At 35.4% G+C, this 22,125-nt stretch overlaps 2 protein-coding genes across 2 annotated transcripts in view; both read left to right on the forward strand.

Annotated features, from left to right (window-relative positions):
- Positions 1–4,755: 4,755 nt before the first annotated feature.
- Positions 4,756–22,125, forward strand: part of LOC136037850 (leucine-rich repeat neuronal protein 1-like) — a 31,698-nt gene continuing 14,328 nt past the window's right edge. The window contains exon 1 of the mRNA XM_065720695.1: positions 4,756–4,837. Coding sequence (XP_065576767.1) covers positions 4,830–4,837 — 8 coding nt within the window. The 5' untranslated portion in view covers positions 4,756–4,829. The remainder of the gene's footprint in view (positions 4,838–22,125) is intronic.
- LOC136037849 (cuticle protein 19-like) lies at positions 11,315–17,534 on the forward strand. Its single transcript, XM_065720693.1, has 2 exons — positions 11,315–11,459; positions 17,078–17,534. The coding sequence occupies exons 1-2, from the start codon at positions 11,448–11,450 to the stop codon at positions 17,465–17,467; spliced, it is 402 nt and encodes a 133-aa protein (XP_065576765.1). The 5' UTR covers positions 11,315–11,447; the 3' UTR covers positions 17,468–17,534.

A 22,125-nucleotide genomic window follows, 5' to 3' on the forward strand; every position in this document is an offset into this window, starting at 1 on the left:
AAGTACCCCCAGAACACTTTGTTACCATTCTAGGGACATGAATAGCAATCATGCATATCATAAGTTGTAAAATTTTCACTATCAAATAGCCCTACCTCTGTTAAGCCTATGACATCAATAGGGCAAGAATTATCAGACCACAAATACGATTTCAGACTATGCCACCTATCTCTTATCCCACACACATTCAAACAAACTACATTAAAGCTACTATATAAAAGGGAATGAGGGCATAATTTTATCACAATAATCCATACGTGTCATAATTGCAAATACACTTTTGATAGGAATTTTTGTTGGTATTCATTTCGGTCAACCTGCAAATGCAAGCTTAAGGGAAAGGAGGCGCTCATCTTCTTATTATAAATTAATAACTAATCGGAGGTAGAAACAAGAGAGGACCATACCAGGTTTTGAGGAGTTAGTTAATGTCAATAATACAGTTGCTCTAAATGAGCCTCTAAAGAAGGCGCAAGCCTCTCCTGCCATCTGATCAGGGAGATCAATCTCGGAGGATGGCGAGGATGAGTTCCTCTTGGAACTCATCCACGCATATTTTAATTACACGCCTCAGACAGCAACTAGTTTGGGCCTACTATGACCAGTTATTATCGCCAAGCCATAAGCCTCCTCAACAGTAACTCTTGGAGGACTCTCTCTGCCCATCGAGAGTTATCCATGTTCTCCGCAGACCCATCCCATACAACTCTATTATAACACTCAGTTGGTATTTGCAATTGCTCTTTATTTGTCTGATCCATGGGTTGTAATGATTGATTTGAGCCCCCTTATGACTATACCCCTTTACCCTAGTCATTCCCGAGATACTTGGTATTAACTGCCATTACCAATTCTAAGTAGCTCTACCATGGTAGCTCTATTTTTGAACTTGGTGTAAAGTTGCTTCCACCAATGGAGCTTAAGAAGCTACTGAAGCCAAACCTTTAGAATATTTCTAGCTGTCATCAGATCAGTGAGATCGATCTTGGAAGGTGGCGAGGATGAGTTTTTCTTGGAGACGGCAGATTTTAGTCACACACTTCAGCCAGCAACTAGTTTGGGTCTACTATGACCAGTTATTTATCACCTAACCAAGGCATAAAACTCCTCAGCAGTAGCTCTTGGATGGTTATCTCTGTCGATCGAGGGTTTTCCATATTCTCCCCAGACCTATACCATGCAACTCTTTACTCTACTCTAACTCTCAGTTGGTAACCCTATACTGGGACTGCTTCTGACACTATTAGTTCGTTCTTCAGCTAAGTAAACACTCATGCCTAGCAGCTGTTTTGACCAATAAGTTTTGAATACCTGAAAAAGAGGAGGAAGAATCAAAGAATCAGTAATGGGAAGGTTGTAATTTTCTATTGTTTTATTTTTTTTCCACTAATATTATATGGTCTGGTTCAATGCCAGTAGACCTACGGGGGCCCGTATGGTTCCTCTTCAGTTTAAACTGTCATTGGCAAAGCTGTTAAATAAATCACAACTGTATATGAGTTCAAGTTTATAAATGGCTAACATGGGCATTGTATAAGATCTATCTACTTTCCCTTTTTTATAATTTTTTCATTGTTCATTTAGTTCTCTCGTAACTGCAGCAGAGGATTGCCACAAATTATATGTGAGTCTTTCAATAAATATATCTGTCTGAATATCGCTTCCCAAAGCATTGTAAATAGAAACAGTGGGATAACAGATTAACAGTTTGGGTTAGTTAAGAGGATATTTGCCTCTGTGGCCCTTGTGATCTTCAGCAGGAAGAATATCGAGGTTTTATGAATCGACTATGGAGAAATATTATTTTCCAGGTCTAACGTATAAAATTTAGTTGGACATTTGGCTAAATATGACAATAAGGAAAAACAAGGGACAACGAAAGAAAAAGAACGATGAGTAATTGGAGCCACTGAAAACAAGAGAAAATGCAAACTTTCTCCAGAAGTTTGTAACTGCTATAGAACATATTCGCACATGGCATAAATTGGTGAAATTTAGTCACTCTTTTCTAATGCTGCATCTTAATTTCTAGATTTGACGCTATCTTTTTGGGCGCTGTTTTTAAATTTTATCTATTTAATAAAGAGATTAAAGAAGAAGGTGATTGTTTTTTTCATTAATTTGTTATTTTGGGATGTTTTAAGGAGTGTTTATGTAGTAATCACTATGCTTTGGTAAAAATCTTTTTTCCTGGCGTAGTGATTTATATCTGTAATGGTTGATATTTTGTTTATTATGTTAAATAAAGACAAGTAATAATGAAATCGGGTATACTGATACTCAGCTCGACTAAATGTTGTTTTAACGGATATTTTTCTATATATGATGCCTCAGCATCCACAATGAACGTGTAGTTCACACGATCCTCCAAGTAACTAGTCTGGCAAAGAAAAGAAAGACTAAATTTCTGGCAACTTTTTTTTCAGGTGAAACATTTGCTCGGCCGTCCGCAGTGCAAATGAAAATATTGATGAGAGTGATATTGATGAAACGCAACCCAAAACAAAATAAAGAGCCACTTTCACAGAAAAAAAACATGAGGATTACTTTGTAAGGTCTGTTTTTGTATTTTGTTCTGGGAAATTCAGTCCATCTCTTTTTACACTGAGGTTGGCTAAGTAACGGCCAAGGCCGAAATATTTGTATTCCTTTTTGGTTTTCACTGGCTTTGAAATTGTGGGCTTCCGTAGTATGAACCGCCTATTTTCGTCTTTCGCCATTTTTTTGTGGCGGAGCGATAAGAAAGACTGCAACATTTGGAAAAAAAAGTAATTAAGGTTTCAGACTCTCTTATTCCCTCCCCTCTAAAAAATACAGAAAAGCAACAATGAACATCGTGACATCTTAAATTGGCATTTTTCGACTGCTGACGAGTATTGAGACTTCCTTCTTCTGAAATCTATATTGACACAGAATCCCTTATTATTGTCACTTTTTTATTTTTACCTTTTTCGAACTGTTTTTTGTAAGTTACTCCTTTGTGACACCATTTAGCACTAGTTTTTTGTTTCACTGTTTAGGTTTTACTCTTTTTTGGTCTTATGCTTTTTTCTCGTTATCATTTGCTTTTTACTTAAGTTATTATTTAAACTATTAGTTCATTATTATTATTGATGTGTGACTTATCTTAAGCTTAGTATTCGTATTTGGCTTTAATTTTATTTGACCTGAAACACCGATTCGGCTTTTTTTCGCTTGTAGCTCACTTGACTTAACTTGACTTAATGCTCCTGCCGAAACGCTTCCGGCGTCGAGAGTGATGCTACGAAACTGTAAATGACCAATCGGAAATTCAAGGGATTGAATTTTGTATGCAAACTGCTTGTATTGAGAAGATTCTGAAAAAAAGAAGCAGACACCATTATCCCGAGAAAAACAACTCCCCCCCCCTTCGCTATCCCTTCCAACATATCTGGAAGATTTGTTGATGGAAGCTGTGAAATGAGATATGGCCACTCGAAGAAATTATTTCAATAGAACCGTCGATGGTTCTTCTAACATACATAGGCGGTTTGTTAATGGAACTTGTATAATCAGATACAGTGATGACAGTAGCCAAATTCGGCTCTGAAGCAAGGGCGCTCCAAAAAGCGGGCGAAGATTTCCTAGATGTTTTCCAGAGAAATTGCCTAAGGATTATTTTGGGAACCCGGCCGACTGACTGCATTTCAAACGGTAGGTTGTACGAAAAGCGTGGTTCGATCCTGCTTTCTTGGGCTGTAATAAAAGAAAGTTTAAGATGGGTAGGGCACGTTCTGCGAATGAAGGAAGATTGCCGAAGATTTTCCTTTTCGGCCAAACATCTAGGGCAAAACGGAAAGCAGGTCGTCAGTGGTTGGGTGGGAGGATGTGATAGAGAAAGATCTAAAGGAAATAGGGACTTCCTGAGAGGGTGTAAAGAGGGAGGCTTTGAATAGATTGGGATGGAAGAGGAGCGTGCGTAGCTGTGTCGGCCTCAAGCGGCTTGATGCTGCGGTGATTTGCTGGTAGTAGTAGTAATAGTAGTAGTAGTAGTAGTAGTAGTAGCAGATACAGCCACTCAATAGCAAGGTTTCAACAACGAAGCCCCCTCCCTTGATAGTTCGTCTAACAAGCCTGGAAGATTTATTAATGGTTCTTATATAGTCAACTAAAGCCGCTTGAAGAAATTATTTCAATAGCAGAGCCCCCTCCCTTAATAGTTCTTCTAACAAGCCTGGAAGATTTACTAATGGTTTTCATATAGTCAGATACAGCCGCTTTAAGAAATTGTTTCAATAGCAAAGTTACAACAGCAAAACCCCTCCCTGGACAGTTTTTCTAACATGCCTACAAGATTTGTTAATGGAATTTGTGTAAGCAGGTACAGCCACTTGAAGTAATTGTTTCAATAGCAAAGAATATCGCGTTAGTTTGATGGTCAGGGATATCTTCTATTGATTTTTATATTTTTCTCCAATGATGGTGTTAGAATTTCTTCAAGGTCTTTTCAAAACAGCGTCGAGTGCCCAATTCGGTTCTCCCCTTTTTCTGTTTGTAAAAGAGAGGGGTAACGCCCCCAGATGGGTATCTTGGATCCTCACTAGCTACGGCACAGATGACATCGTTCTGGTAGGCCATAACTCTACGGGCAACTCTTAGCAAACTACGCACAACGTGCGGCACACTTCTGATTCGCGTTGCGTGCGCTACGTGGTATACAAGAAATGGCAAAGTGGGTGACCCCTTGAGTAAAAGCGTCTGCTCAAATAACAGATTTGAAACTGAAAGAAAACCTAAGAAAGTAGTCTCCGCAGTAACGACGAACTTGTTTGATTTGAAGCACTTATCCGAAGGATGAATACAGTTCGATGAAAAGGTCTGTTTTTTTCTTTCATCAAAAGCTTCATATTTTTGCTTCTATTTTGAAATAGCTGCGAATGGTCAACCTATTCATCATCGTAATGTTTCACTTTGTAAGAATGTAGAGTAAAAAAAAATTGTCTTTACCGAAGGTTCATATCAATAGTCCATCTCCTTGGTGGATTTATGTCCAAGGTCACATCCAGGGGAGAAGGGATGTGGGGTTTGAACCCCGCTAAAAAAAAATTCTGACTTGTAAAAACATAGCAGAAATGCGTATAAACAAAATTTTGATGTGTTTCAAATTTTATTTTATTATACCAATCCCGCCCTACCAAAAATAATGCGCATATCCGAACAAAAATCCTGGATACACCCTTTGTTTTTATATATTGATTTTGAGGAGTATGTGGGAGTGCCTAAATTTTTGATATTAGTATTAAACAAAAAGTTACAACCGTTTTTTTTGCGTTGAAACCCACATTTTATATTACCAGTCAGAGAATAATTCACAAATTATTATTAGCGTAATTATGAATATTCACAATTTCTAAAAAAATACGATACCAATTTTTATTACTAGTTGGTCGGAAAATTTAAGCAGACTAAGATTTAATACTAGAATCTGCTATTGCGCAGTTTTAGGAATGGCCTGAAGGTGTGTGTTTCCTCCAAATTTTTGTTTGGGGAGGTTTTTTTCGGGGGGCACAGAACTTTAAGAAAACGCATCAAGAATTTGCTTCTATGCATTTTTGTTAAGTGTTTACGAGTCGGAAATTTTTTTTAGGAGGGGTGGCCTTAAACCCATACCCTTCTCCTTGATACCCCTTGGTGTTTTCTGTGCAATATGTGGTGTCTTATTTTTCTGCTTTCTCATAATTTTAATATGTCAACGGAAAATGACAATTTGGCTGTCATTCCACAGCTAAGGTTGAGCTCTATCCGTATACTGAACTAGATTTTCGGAGTTCAGTGAACATAGTTTTGTTTATTTTAGATTGAAAATTTGGTGAATTTTAGTTGAAAAAAGGACAATTTTCCTATTTTTTTGTGAATTTAGATCCTTCTCCAATAAAAAATCAAAGTAATATCGCAATTCTGGCTTGGTGAACGGATAGATTTGAGACTACTGAATCTGTCACATGGGACACTGGGACATGTGGCAACTAGCGTTCCCACATGTGACACTTTTCTACCATATAAACTCTTTTTTGGGATGGTTTCGTGTTGTTTTCTTTAAGTTAGCCCATTTTTTGAAAAACTGCATCTTTAGTGCATTTTCGCATGGGTGCAGTCGGCAAATTTTTACTTCCACGACTGTGTCATCACATAGCAAGCATCTTGCAACACTATTTCTGTTTGTTTAGAAATAATATCAATATAAAAAGGAAACTCAAGCCAGGGGTAGATCCGGGGGGACTAGGTGGACCATGCCCCGAATGTTTTTTCTTTTGGCCTCATATATTTTTTCTCTTTTTAATTTTATTTTAAATAAACTTGTCAATTTGGTCAATTATTGGCGCCTCTGTCACATACGCCCCCCCCCCAAGTTTTTTTCTGTAGATCCGCCGATGATACAAGCAAAAGGACATTAAAAAAAGGAGAAAACAATAGACAAAAGACGGTAAACCGGTGCCAATAAGCTAATTGTTGTGTCAAAATTTACAGCTGAAAGGTCGTGTAAGGATATTGACTTAAATGATTTATTACTTTAACTTGGACAGGACATAAAACTTTTCATTTCTTTCGAACTTGTGTATTCAATCATGGAAAAGCAGCGGCTGCAGATTTTTCCATTCACTGTGCTAAATAGTTCACGTTTACTTGACCTATGTGCTTAGCTGGCACTTAAGCAGGATTTCTTCTTTGGAGGGGGGAGGACAATGACAATAAAAATTAGCTTACAATTTAGACAAGAAGCGGCCAGAACTTCAAAGTACTTCAGAATTTCTTGGGGGAGCTCCGGGGCCCCCAACAACAACAAAAAAACAGCAAACTGTAGATAATAAATCAGAAAGATTTTAGATAATAAGAGATATAAAGAAGATAATAAAGAAATCAGAATGTTTTGATTTTACGTTCAAAAGCCTTAATCAACAAAACAACTGAATTAAGCTAAATTAAATACAACATATAAAGAAAAGGAAAACAGAAAACAATAAACAAAAATCACATATTAATAACTTATAAATTAGCAAACAAGAAAGACTACCAAACTCAAATTGTACCTGATACAACCTAACTTGCCATTCAGTTGCGCGCATTCGTGCTATTTGCATGGTGATATTGGCAGTTTAAGATGCGAGTTTGGTTTATCGTTTTCCTTTTCTTTATATGTTTTGTTTAACTTAATTTATTTCATTTTTTTCTTTTATTCAGATTTCCTTGTTATCATGCAGTTTGATCTTTTTTGTCTATTGATTTGTCTCAAAATATTCTACCATTTTCTCTATATTTTTATTTGTTAAATTCTTTAAATAGAAAGGCACAGTTGTCTAAGAAATTATTTGTTACCTTTGTCAGCATTGTTGCATATCGGGGGCTAAAGATTTGTTAAAACTTAAAGAGCATATGGACCTATGCCCATTTAAAACTTGAATACGATCTTGTATACCCTAAAAATGCCGCTTTAGCTTGAACTTCTCTTCGATTCATCATGTGGATTTATTCGTGTCCCAGTTGCTTTTACAAGAACAATTAGGAATTGAGTGAAACCTGAGGTTATTTGATATTTTTAGTTCGTGCTTTTCCTGAAATTACTTATTTTGTTTCTTCTTTTGTACTATTCATGTTTTTTTTAAATCACCATTTCGGTTTGTCGGTACCATACTCTAATTCTGCTGAAGTTCAGTACACTATGTCATGGCCATTTTAGACCAAAAATAACTGTCTGTCGCAACATTAATAATTGTTTTTTAATGATTTCACTATTTTTATTATCTTACTGAAAATCACCAGACACTAGTAGAAATGCATTGAAGTTAATTAGACGATTAAATGCTGTATACAAGATCTAAACCATAATACGAGACATATCCAGAAATAATTTATAATTTACGTGAATCGCACGACTTGAGATCAGCGACAAAGACCGCTGACTAGCATTTTCGCTTATTCAAAATATTAAGCGCTGAACATTTGTACCTTTTGTTCTGATTCGCTTTCTGTCTCATTTTTGATACTTTAATGCATAAATTTGCATCTTACTTGAACTTACATAATGAGGCTTATTCTTGAGTAGGCATTCTTTAACTTCTTTCTTGTCCACAATATATGACTGTTTCTGCCTTAGTTGTCACTTATGCTTTTAATTTAAGCAGCTCTCACATTACGTCACTTTCCATACTAAGTGATTAAATTACGCTAAACCTTTAATGCTTCAACAAATGATGATTTTTACGTGTTATAGCGACCACACCAAAGAGGTGAAGTTAAAGTTTATCTTACTGAAATATGCCAAAATATAATGAAAATATGATATTTTGGTGAAGACTAAGAAAAATACAACAGAAAAATATGGAAAACCGGCCGATCAGAACACACTGTATTAAATACCTAGCCTAACCACCTCTATATATTAAAGATTAAATTAGAATTAAAGAAGCTGATTGTCTGCGAGTGCACGCAGAAAAGTGGTTTCGTTAGAATTATGTGTGGTCGCTGTAACGCGTAAGTACCAAAGTCGTTTTAAATGAGGCTGACGTAAAAAGTGACCATAATCTTATAAAATAGTCACAATCATCAGAAGCAATATATGAAAAAGGTAAAAACATGGAACAGAGATTGATATTCAAACTCTGATCGAGTATTAAAGGCTTTATTGGAAAAGGTTGTAAGCGTTAAATCAAGAAAACCTCCAAGTTATTCATAAAAGTTAGCATTTTTATCGACAGATGTGACTTTGTTGTTTCTCGGACATGACACTTTTTTGTCGCTAGCCATTTGTTTAGCCATCAGCCATATTGAAACGCATTTCTAATTTTAGTTACTATTTGACGTGGTTTGGTTTTTACAAGGTAGCAGCTAGCGCTGCTACAATGACGTAACATGAAGGTATGTAATGTAAAAGTCTAAGTAGATCTCAAGTCTATTTAGTGCTGCTGACATCACTGCTAAATCGGCCTTAAGTTATGCTTGCAAATAAATTTCTTCCGGGAAACCCGTAGAAACGTATTCATTGGGTAGTAATTTTGAAAATTGGGTGTAAACAATCTAAATAAAAAGATCTACGGAAAAATGTCCCCTGCCCCCCTCCTTTTGTTTTGCCTGGATTAGTTTCAAGAAACGAAAAAACGAGTGGAATTGTTGTTAGGATTGTCTGTTAGGGTGGAGCAGCAGAAACAAGCCTGGCCTTAATAACAGTCAATTATGCTGTTGTACAATTTCAATGGGTCCAATATGCAAAAAAAAAAAAAAAAAAAAAAAAAAAAAAACTACGAAAAAAACCTTCAGAGATTTATCTACTCACGATCGCTGGCATACATTTTTCATTCATGGCTTCTCGCCAATATACATTTGCAACGTTCTCCCTGTCTGTTAATTTTTTATTCTCTAGGTAGTTTTATTTGGTATCACGCCAGATACAAATGTTGGAGGGAGGGGATATTTTTCCGCCTTCTAAATTTTCAAAAATATCTTTTTTTTGTTATTTTCATTGAAAAATGCCCTTTTCTGCTACTTTTATTAAGAAACAAAAATAAATAATCAAACTGCCCCGCCCCTCCATGGATTCAAAAAACATGTTCCACAATATTTTTGTGAAGCGGCACCTGTATATCAGGCGCATATGCTTAAGCAGAACGGAGAGGAGGGTTTTGATATTTTCCCCTCTTTCTTCGAAAAACATGAATTTCTCTGTGACTTTTACAATTATATTGTGAAATTTTTCTATAATTTACCTTATGCTGGTATCTCTTTTAATTTCTGCCCACCCCCCCCCCCCCAATATGTCTGCTTCCGCTTAAACAAACTACAGCGGACGTGTTAGTATTTTTATTTTATAGTCTCAATCCTGGAACTGCCTATGCGCACTTAAGGCTTGGCAGCTTGATAGGACAAAAGAGTACTTACCCCCAGTCTATAAAGGGTATAAGGGGTGAAAAGATATTTTCATCCATTCTGAAAAAAAGGTTTCTATCTTAAAGGTTTTAGTCGCTTAACTCGACAAATTATAACAGAAAAATACTTCGTGGCAATTCGATGAACTTACTTTGTTTTATAATGGGTTAGAGTATGGAATTGCATGTTGGTTGATTGTGCGAAAATTTTTAAATAATTAAAATTTCACATATCAGGTATTTATTATTTTAGCTAGTCACAAGTCAAATTGGTTAGCTCCGCTTTTAAAATGCTTATTTTATTTTAAATTTTAGTTCAAAGTACTTTGCGTGTGAACAATGAAATCCCTATTGGTAAGGTTTAATACCAAAAATAGGCCAAAAACGTAAATAAATATCTCAACTTGTTATTGACAACCGGCATTTTTTTTCTGACTTTACAGAATAAGTTACACTACTTCGCACAAGTCACCAAAGTACGACTTTTCTCAACCTTAAATTGAAGGCCCCCTATACCACGTTGACGTCAAATTGTAACATATCATTTTGGACACGGATCACATTTATGAGAGTTTTTTGGAAAATTTGCAGTGGTAATTTCTAATATGATTTCTCTTTTTATTTAATATCTCACAAATAACAGAAGGATTTCCTTTTATCCTCCTCTACCCTTCTTCCCCAGAAAAAAAAAATATTGTCCAAGAAGAAAAAAGGCACCAATTTCCGAGACAGGAGGGTAGCCCCTGTCTAGATTCCATCAGTAGATTTTGAAGAATACCTTTTTGGTATTTTTATCGTAAAGAATAAAAAATATCCAGCCCCCAGATTTTTAAAGAGCCTTTTACCCCTCGCCCCTAAGTTCTGTGAATTGCCGCCTCTGAAAAAAAAAAAAAACGAACAAAAAAAACATAGCACTTCTCTGTCAATTTGTTTTCGCACTTGTGAACCAACCCCGCGGGAAATACTTTGATGGCTTTCCCATTCATTTAAGTTTTTGTTGGGGGGGGGCTCATGCATACTACTGCGCAAAACTTATATTGCTATTCCGCTGGAAAGGGTGCATAGAGGACTTTCGAAAGGGGGTAGGGCAAAAAAAAAAACATAATACCTCAAACATTTGTTTATATGCAATTTTGTTACTTTTTTGTGAGCCAGGCAAAATTCTGGATAAGGGTTCAAGCCTGGTACTCCTCTCCTCCTGGACATGGCCTTGTCTACTGAGTTGTTGGAACTTATTATGCACATATTGCAATCAATTGTCCTGGCCAAAGTATGGTTAATTACGCTGTTTTGTGAATATTAAACCAAATACTTCAGATACATGGATTCGTCCTTAAAAATATAATTTTTCAACTCATGGGCGTAAACCAATTTTTTCTTCTCAATAATTCGTGTGTTCCGCATTAAAGAATATCTGTACGACATTGAAAGTTTAACACATTGACGAGCTATTTCCACTGATCCATATATAAGCTCAAATCTGTTCATAGTTTATTGTCAGTTCATATCTAGCCAGGTTAGAGAGAGATATATACATACGGTAAAGGAACTGGACAGAAACACTCAAAAATGATATCAAAGGTAAGAATATTTCCTTCGTTTTATCTGTAATATTCTTCTATAATTGAAAAAAAAACCCGAAAATATTTTTTTTGTGTCTTTATTTTTTGATTTTTTTTTAAATGAAAAAGAACAAAAAGAAAAACAACGTACAAATTACTCTTTAATAGTCCTTTTTTGACAGTCTTTGCACCACACTACTGCCCAAAATGGTGTATGATATCAGGCTATTACGAAGGAAACACTAAAATACTGAAAAAAAGCTTTAAAAAAAAAATCCTAAAATCCATACTTATATCATTCTTAAGAGTACTGCACTTTACTTTAGCTCCACCCCCCTCTAATGTGCAGATATACAGCCCAAATTATATATCGCCAATATTTTTCTGTTTCTAGATTTTTCAAACGTTGATTTAAATTACGGGTGTTAAGATTAAAGAAGATTAACGCACATAGAGTACATAATTTTGGCTATATATTTGCACATTAAGGGAAGGGGGATATAGTAAAGTAAATTGCTTTTATGGTTGAAATAAGTAAGTATTTTATTATTTTTTAAAGTTGTTGTCAGAATTTTATAGTGTTCACTTCTCAATAGCCCCAATTGTGCATTATTACCTAGTGTACCCCTTCCATTATTTCTATTAAAGAATTAAAAACATTGAAATGGAAATCTGATTGTTTGAATTAGTTAAGTGGAAACTTACACAGCTATATATATATATATATATATATATATATATATATATATATATATATATATATATATATATATATATATATATATATATATATATATATATATATATATATATATATATATATATATATATATATATATATATATATATATATATATATATATATATATATATATATAATATTATATATATATATATATTAGAAATTTAGAAAAAAACAAGAGTTCAATTTTTAATAAAAAGGAGGTCTCAATGTGCATTTATGCAGTGGTAGTCGTGAGTGCTAAATAAAAAAAACGTGGGTTTTCTTTTTAAATTAAAAAAAGAAAAATCAACAGAAAATATTTATATCAAAAAATATTTCCGTATGGAGTAAAGATCATGGCACTAGACTTCAGAATCACTGCCGGCGGTGATGATCTCTGTTTCACGGGCCCTTCACCCAGGAGGTTGGTTGGATGTTGGGGCCAGCTATATGCCGATAAATTTAGAAAAAAACAAGAGTTCAATTTTTAATGAAAAGAAAGTCTCAATGTGCATTTATACAGTGGTAGTCGTGGGTGCTAAATTAAAAATAAGAAACGTGGGTGAAATATCAGCAGACAGTAAGCTAAAAACACAAAGCACCAAATTGTTTAAGAAAATATATCTTTCTTATGAAGGTTTGGTTATTTTGGGGACTCAAGAGATTGTTTACATTTAAATTTTTGGGAGGAAAAGTGTTTTCAAATTTAGCTAACTAGTTTTACCGGTAGAAAATCGCACTGCCTTCCCAGTATGAAAAGACTTTGGATGGGTTTGGGCTTGGGGGTTGCTTTCCATGCTTTAGTGAGCCTTTTTTCGTTCAAAGCCCGTCCGATCTTGAAGATTTATTTTTACTTTAGCTTGTAACAACTAATTTTAAATTATACCTCCGTAATCCGACTCGTTTAAGTGTGCTTCTAATTTTTGGGATTTGGGAAGCTATATCAGAAAAATATTTATGCCCAAAATGGTGAGAAAGCCGTCAATATTACGTCTATTAAACCAAATCTTTTTAAATTAGTGTGTCCTTTTAATTTAATTAGACAAAATTTATGCTGCTATGGTAAGATATAGATAGGGTTACAAGCACCCAGCCCCCGCCTCCCTATAAGTACTACCACAATATAAGTAAACAAAAAAAATCTTATAAGAGATACCTCAGTTTGGCGCCCCCTCAGAAGCTGTGCCAGAGACAGACGTCCTTCTTGCCCCCTAGCTACGCCACTGCTCCTGTGTAAAGGATATACTCACCCCAGCTACAGACATTAGTATCCATTTTTCTCAGGGTATATGGTTAGCCTTAGGTGGTATTTAATAGGCGCGCTAATTTGATTTAATTTAATAGTCAATACTTGAACGTCTTGTTAGTATTTTTGGATATTTCTATCGTTTTGGTATAATAAAGAAGAACCAAGACTTAAATAATAAACATTCACCAGGGAAGCACGCATCAATTAATTTTTGAAGGGGGGAGGGAATATAGCTTAATAACAGATAAAATAAAACATTCTGTAAAAACTTCCACATTAATCTTGAACTTTACATTTCTAAATTAGAATTAATGTATTGGGCTTCTCTTAGGATTGTTACTAGAATAAAAATAAAAATATCAGAAATATCTAGGTTTTGGGGGACCTAAGCCTGAAGTTCCCTTACGTGCATACGTACGTGCACGTCTTTAGTTACATATACAAATTTTACCATCACGATATTTTACCAAAATTCCCAAAGATTTTACGGAATTTTCCTCGGTGTTACCATAACTTATATAGCAGTTTTCAGAATATTCTTTAAACGAAATTCCCATAGACTCTCTGGACACTGACGCGGTAGACATGTTGAGCAATAGTCCAGTAAATTCTTTTAAGCTCTTAAGGTTTCTTAAGGTTCTTAAATTCAGATGGGTTTGTCCAAATTGACTGGAGTGATATCGTGACACAGAAACAACTTTCCATTTCTTTCTTTTGGGGGGACTTTACAATATGATTTCTTACCATTCTATTACCAACTTCCACTTCTTTCTTTTCATTAATTCTTTGTCGACCGGCATTTATCATCCCACGCAAAATATCCCCCCGGGAAATAGCTTCCCACCGAGAAAAATACCCCCGAAAAATTCTCCTGCAGAAAATACCCCCCTGGAAAATACCCCTCAAAGAAAATCCACCCCAGAAAATATCCCACCCCCCTTCCCCAAAGAAAAGTAAAGAGCTCCATTAAGCCAAAAATTAGTAGAAATGAATTCAAATAATTTTCAAAACGTAAATCTACTACAAATCACCATCAATAAATAAATCAAACCCAAAACGAACAGAAATTACAATAAATAACCGAGTCAAACTCAATAAGAGCAAAAATTAACATAAGTAGGGCTGACAACCTCCACGTCTTCTCAAGACTAGATCATAATTTGCACTTTACTGAAAACAAAACACATTTGAAATGTTTTAGCTTTTTGATTTAATAGATAAAGAAGTATTAAGACTTTAAGGAATAAATATTAGAATAGATATGTTAAACTGACAATCGACAGTAATTATTATTTTTTTGTTTTTAGTAAAGTCCCAATTCTGGTTTGGAGTCCATCTATAAAGTCCAAGTTGCGGTCTGGAGAAGACATCTCTATACCTGTGAACCATCACAGGTCTATAACCTGTACCTGTATCTATACCTTTACCATCTATGCTGTATTTATACCTGCATCTATACTAGATCTATAGCTGTGAACCATCACAGGTCTATACCTATACCTGTGTCTATACCTATACCATCTATGCTATATCTATACCTGTATCTATACTAGACCTATACCTGCGAACCATCACATGCTGTATCTATACTAGATCTATACCTGCGAACCATTACAGGTCTATACCTATACCTGTATCTATACCTATACCATTTACGCTGTATCTATACTAGATCTATACCTGCGAATCATCACAGACCTAAGCCAACGAAATTCAAGCATGTCGTTACCATGACATTACAGCCAAATACCTCTTTTTTTCACTTTGTCTCAGCCCTCTAAGCCCCATTTCATCCTTGACTGTTTCCATTTTATCAGTATCGGAGCCATTTGATCAGTATTGAGAGAAATTGGTAGTGAACATACCCCCCACTTTAAATACTGGTTTCATATTTCCCGGTTAGAGTCGCTTTTTTTGTTCTTTTCATTGGTTAACGATCACTATACTATTTCTACTATTTCGACTTTAAAACTTTGTTTATCTTAATAAATGAGAGTCAATTGAGTATATTGGAATCAGAATCCTATGACACGGTTACATGGATATATAATGCACGCAAATAAATGGTTCTAAGATAACTTCCAAATATAAGGACTTAAAAAATAATTTGAAGTTGTCATAATTTGATGTAGTTTCTTTTCACCACTGCTATTGCTTAAATAATATTTAAATTACTATGCTCACATTCATGTTCTCATAAGTATATCACCCTCTGAAATTTTTCCGACAACTAACAGCAGCCACTATGTTCTGGAGAATACATAATTAGCAGCCACTATGTTCTGGAGAATACATAATTAGCAGCCACTATGTTCTGGAGAATACATAATTAGCAGCCACTATGTTCTGGAGAATACATAATTAGCAGCCACTATGTTCTGGAGAATACATAATTAGCAGCCACTATGTTCTGGAGAATACATAATTAGCAGCCACTATGTTCTGGAGAATACATAATTAGCAGCCACTATGTTCTGGAGAATACATAATTAGCAGCCACTATGTTCTGGAGAATACATAATTAGCAGCCACTATGTTCTGGAGAATACATAATTAGCAGCCACTATGTTCTGGAGAATACATAATTAGCAGCCACTATGTTCTGGAGAATACATAATTAGCAGCCACTATGTTCTGGAGAATACATAATTAGCAGACACTATGTTCTGGAGAATACATAATTAGCAGCCACTATGTTCTGGAGAATACATGATTTGGGGATTGAGAGGGGAAGTAGAACATAAATTTTGATAATGTTTTTTCTTATCAATAGATCCGTGGCTAAGACTTTTTTTTTGTTTTCCAGATACTTAAAATTGTAAGTAAAACTATACAAAATAAAACTGTTCCCAACCAAAGGGGGTGCTGTATTTATGTAAATATAGATACTACTACTACTAACTCACTGCAGCACCAAGCCGCCTGAGGCCAACACAGCTACTCACGCTCCTCCTCCAACCTAATCTATTTAAAGCCTCCCTCTTTACACCCTCCCAGGAAGTTCCCATTTCCTTTAAATCTTTATTTATGACATCCTCCCAACCCAGACAAGGACGACCTGCTTTCCGTGTAGCCCAGACGGTTGGCCAAAAAGGACAATCTTCGGTAAATATAGGTAAAAACCAAATAGTATTAAGCCAAACTCAAGGCAAACGTTGTTAAGGATAGTTCCCCCTCCATCTCTTTGGGTTAATTAAAGCAGCCTTCCAGTGAAATCTACAATAAAATACTTTGTAACAGTGTCCTAGTGTGGTGGATTAACCTGCATGCTGGACGGTTTACGAGTAAGAGCTTCGACTAGTTGCTGAAGTTTCTTTGATTAAAATTCAAAGCTATGGTAACCTTTTTAGCGTCTTGTTTCTATTAGTTGAATTGGTAAAAGACTCTTGGCACAAGCAATTGGTCACAGGTATATGCTCAGTTATGCTTAACAAATGTGCCGCGTCGGATTCCGGTGATACATGTGTAAATAATTTTTTCTTTACCGTGAAAATATAGTTTTTTTTTTAAATGTTCAATTTGTTTATTTGACTTCTTTGAATTTAGCTCTGCAATTTCAATGGTACTAATAAGCATGTTCTAATATCTTATGTAGCAATATTGTTAGTAGTCTTCTTCTCAGTTTACCTAAGCAGGATTATCAACCATGGTTCATCTTTTTCAGGTTTTCATCATTTCAGTCCTTTGCGCTGTTGCATTTAGCCAAGACTACCCAGCAAAACCTGCCTACCCCGCCCAAGGAGGTGGTTACAAACAACCTGCCTATGAACCAGGCATGCCCTATAACTTTAACTATGCAGTACAAGATGATTACAGCTATAATAACTTTGCTCAGCAAGAGAGCAGTGATGGTAAGATCACTTCTGGGCAGTACAAAGTTTTGCTCCCCGATGGTCGCACACAGATTGTGACTTACAAGGCTGATGATTATACTGGCTTTGTTTCAGATGTCCAATACGAAGGGGTTGCCAAATACCCTGAATACAAGCCAAGTGGCTACCAGGCTGGTGCTGCCCCATATCCTGCTAAGCAAAACTACCAACCAAAATACTAATCCTGTGATACCTAGCACTTTGATATTATTATATTTTTGATAATTAAATTTCTAAGATTTATTGATACTTGAATGGAAACTTTTTAAAATAGTACATTAAGGTTCTCATAAGAACTTAATAGTAAAAATTGCGAAAACAATCTATCGAAAATTTTGAAAAAGAAGCAATTTGTAATGGGGAGGGAGATCCTCGTAGAATAGTGTCCCCTCAATTTCATCATATGTACATATTAAGTCTTTTTCACAATTTAATGGGAGATGAAATCAATAGGGAAAAACCTGAAGCATCTCCAACCTGATTCATCATAATACGGGATCGATATTTCCTTAGCAATCAATACTTAGCAATTAATGCAATGCTACTACTATTAACAACTCACTGCAACACCAAGCCATCTCAAGCCAACAAAGCTACACACGCTTCTCCTCCATCCCAATTTATTCAAAGCCTCCATCTTTACATCCTCCTAAGAAGTGTCAATTTCCGTTAAATCTTTCCTACGACTTCCTTCAGGACGTAATATAATGCAATAGAATTGTTGTATTGTTGGAAACACTTTTACTATTCAGATCATTCTCAAAGAAAACTGGACTTTTATTAGAGTTGGTGCAATTTAATATGGGAAGATAGGAATTAAAAACAACTTAAAGCCTACTCAGCTTACAGTGTGGTGTCTGGTGATTTCATTAAAAAACAGACAATTTATATTTCCAATGCAATGGAATTAAAGCTGAAATTTTCGGCAGGGGATGATTAATCAGCACTTTTTATTTTCAAAAATCGTTTAAAGACAAACTTCAGTCTGCATAAAGGAGGCCTAGGTTAGCTTGGGAGGGTTGTGTTGGCTAGTTGACTTTAAGCTGGAAAACTTTAAGATAGAATCGTAATTCAACTTTTTTTTTTTACATCACCTTGCATTTTAAAGCATATAAGAGAATTATGCAGCATTTTTGTGTCAAGCAAAGTCAAGAACGCTAGATGGCGTTTCTGATTCTTTTTACTTTCAACAGTAACGCCAGTGACCACTTTAATAAGTCTCCAATACTCTTTGCATCTTTCTGTAAATTAAATATTTCGCTAGTTGATGGAACGTATAAGCTTTTCAAAGAAGGAGCGGTAGGACGGAGCTAAGAATTTTTCTACAGTAAGAGGCAAGACTTGAGAGAAAACTTATTTAACTCATCTTCAGAAAATGCTCCCCTTTACTCCATATATCTTATGAATGTTAAATCTCGCACCCTCTGTGCTCACTAATGAAATACGTAAGGAAGGGACACGTTAAGACTCGCTGGCTCCCCGAAGATACTGAGGGTCATCAGCTCTTTTCTTGAAACAAAGTAGTTTTTTTTTATCAATTTAATTTCTCATTTGAATCAACTATTGCAGCTAACGTCTTTTAAATTGTTAATCATTTTTGATTGTTCTATTTCTACTACTACTAACAAACTTTCTTCAGCACTAAGCTTATGAGGCTAAGACTGCTACGCAGGCTTCTCCTCCATCCCAGTCTGTCCAAAGCCTCCCTCTTTATACTCTCCAAAGAAGTTTAATTTCCACTAAATTTTCCCTTCTGACCTCTCCCACACCATTCGGGGACGACCTACTTTTGTTTGCCCCAGGTGGTTGGCTGACAAGAACAGTTTTTGACAATCTGTCATCCTTCATCTGCAGAGAAAGACAAGATAAGTGCTTGAATTTGATTCTCCTGGCTTGTACTCCTATATAAATTTAAGGCTACAAAAGAGAAATGTAGTCAACATGTAATACCCAAAATATAGTAATGGTTATTGGGAAGTGCATAGACGTTTCCAGGGGGATTTTTTGGTTGGGAGGAGGGATTGAGAAGAGGGGTTATCTGGGGGAAACATTCCATGGAGGTATTTGTCATGGGGGAAGAAAATTTCCATGAAGGGGTGCAGGATTTTCTAGCATTATTTAAAAAAAACAATAAAAAAATAAATATGAAAAAGTTTTTTCAACTGAAAGTAAGGAGCAGCATTAAAACTTAAAAAGAACAGAAACTATTACGCATATAAGGGGTTCACCTCCTCCTAATACCTCGCTCTTTACGATAAAATATTTTTAGTAATTTCAAATATTTATTCTACGGCCTTTGTGATTCAGGGGTTATTCTTAAGGAATTAGGAAAAAATTTAAGCTTTAGTATAAAGAGCAAGGTACTGACGAGTGGGTGAACCCCCTCATATACGTAATAAGAAATACGAAAATAAAAGTTCGTTACGTAAGCTAATCCGTAAGTTTCGTATATCCTTTACTAATGAAAACGTTCGTAAAAAACTAATGGTTCACCTCCTCCTAATACCTCACTCTTTACGCTAAAGTATTTTTAGTAATTTCAAATATTTATTCTACAGCCTTTGTGATTCAGGGGTCATTCTTAAGGAATTAGGACAAAATTTAAGCTTTAGTGTAAAGAGCAAGGTATTGACGAGTGGGCGAACCCCTCATATACGTAATAAGAAATACGAATATAAAAGTTCGTTGCGTAAGCTAATCCGTAAGTTTCGTATATCTTTTACTAATGAAAACGTTCGTAAAAAACTAAAAGTTCTAGTTGCCTTTTTAAGTAACCAAAAAATTGGAGGGCAACTGGGCCTCCGCCCCCGCTCCTTTTTTGAAAAATCCTTCGATCAAAACTATAAGAAAGCCATTTAGTCAAAAAAATATACAAATTTTTTTTTAATTACTCATCTGCGGGGAGCTGAAATCAAAACATGGATTAACTCAAAAACGCTTAGAAATTAAATAAAGAAAACAAGTTTTTTTTAACTGAAAGTAAGGAGCGACATTAAACCAAACGAACAGAAATTACCCCGTATAAGAAAGGGGCTGTTCCCTCCTGAATGCCCCACTCTTTACGCTAAAGTTTTTTACTGTTTTGAAAAGTAGAGTTGAGAGGAAGAGTCAAACTTTAGCGCAAAGAGCTAGGCGTTTATGGGGGGAACAGCCCCTTTCATATACGGGGTAATTTCTGTTAGTTTTAATTTTTAATGTCGCTCCTTACTTTTAGTTAAAAAAAACTTGTTTTTTTTTTATTTCATATAAAAGCCAATAGATAAAACAAATGACAATAGTATTTCTCTGAATAAGAAGTACAACAGATATAGATACTTTCTGGCAAAAATTAATACTTAATTCTTATAACTTAAAATTTTTGGTTCTTTTTGGAGGGAGAATGTGGGGTGATACTTTAACAGAGATATATCCCCTAATTTTTCCACGTGTCCATTCATTTGTGTTTTCACAGCCCCACGGTTTTAGCAAACCGTTATAGAATTTGCTAAAAAGCAGTTATAAAGTTTAAAGGAAACTTTTATCTGAATGCCAAAATTGTTAAAGAGCATCCCGTTTTATAAGACTTTAGACAGGGATGCAAACAGAGGGGAGAGGGGACATCAGTCCTCCCCTTAGACTCTGAAAGGTGCGTTTTTCTGGTATTTTTATTAAAACACAACTTGAAAATAATCCTTGTCCTCTTCCTATATTTCCATAAATTGGGGCTATTACTTTCATTGGGGTTATTGTGACTAGTATATTAGTATACTACTTCCCCTATTTTAGGACCAAAGAAGCCTGACCTAGATGCCAAAGAGCAGACCACAGTTTTTTTAGGTAGACCATTTTCAGTTGTCTCCTTCTAGCTTCTCAATAGCTTTAAAAAGACCAAAAATGCCCTTTGCGATGCCTTAAAATGGTTTACAGATTTAATATAAAAGGGGTAACGTCAATGCTACTTCATATGTCTCTTTGGGATAACCGCAAAAACCTCTCAAGCACCATCAAATATTACCGATTAAAACTTCCGAAAGATATCCCTTTGATAAAAACAGCCATAATAAATTAATTGGAAACGCTAATAAATGTCAGGAAAATTGAAAGTCAACTGAGTCAAGGGACCAACTGAGGTGTAAGGATTAGATTACATAGTAGATTTATTAGAAGAAGGTTATACACATAGAGGAAAAAGTGTTAATGGTTTACGGTTGACAATATTAATCACGATCAACGTGAAACATGAAATGGAGAAGAACATATTAAATTTGGTTAGATGACATGTGGTGTACAACACGGTCAAGCACGTACACACGGATTGTTCAGGAGAAGGGGTAATAGTTATAAAAAAAGAAATATTTTTTTATAATTGAATAAGAATCACCTAAAAGTTCGGAAAACGCAGGATTTCGGTTGGGGGGGGGGTATAAGCACTCCAAACGTACGTCCCTGGTCATAAAATATTGCATAAAATAGATTCGTTGACCAGAGGAAAAGGCATAAATTGTGCAATATTGGGGCAAAACAGGAGAGCAGAGAGAGAGAGAGAGAGGGGGGGGTTCCAGTACCCCATTTGAAAAGTATTTAATCCCTGGATATATCTTTAGAAGAATAAATGTGGTTTCCACAAATAATGATATGTTGCCTGTATTCCCTGTATAAACAATTACACTTCCTCCCCTCAATTCATGCGTGACAGACTGATTATAAATATATTTACAGAATAACAGTTTCCATTAGTATTCCTTTTATAACAATGAAATATTTATATTCTGTGATAGAGGGGAATATATGTGTGAATCAGGGAGTGAATTACCTACCATTGATGGACCAGAAATCTAGAAGAGACAAAACTCTCTTATAT

Source organism: Artemia franciscana, chromosome 17, assembly GCF_032884065.1.
Source record: "Artemia franciscana chromosome 17, ASM3288406v1, whole genome shotgun sequence".
Classification (NCBI taxonomy): Eukaryota; Metazoa; Arthropoda; class Branchiopoda; order Anostraca; family Artemiidae; genus Artemia; species Artemia franciscana.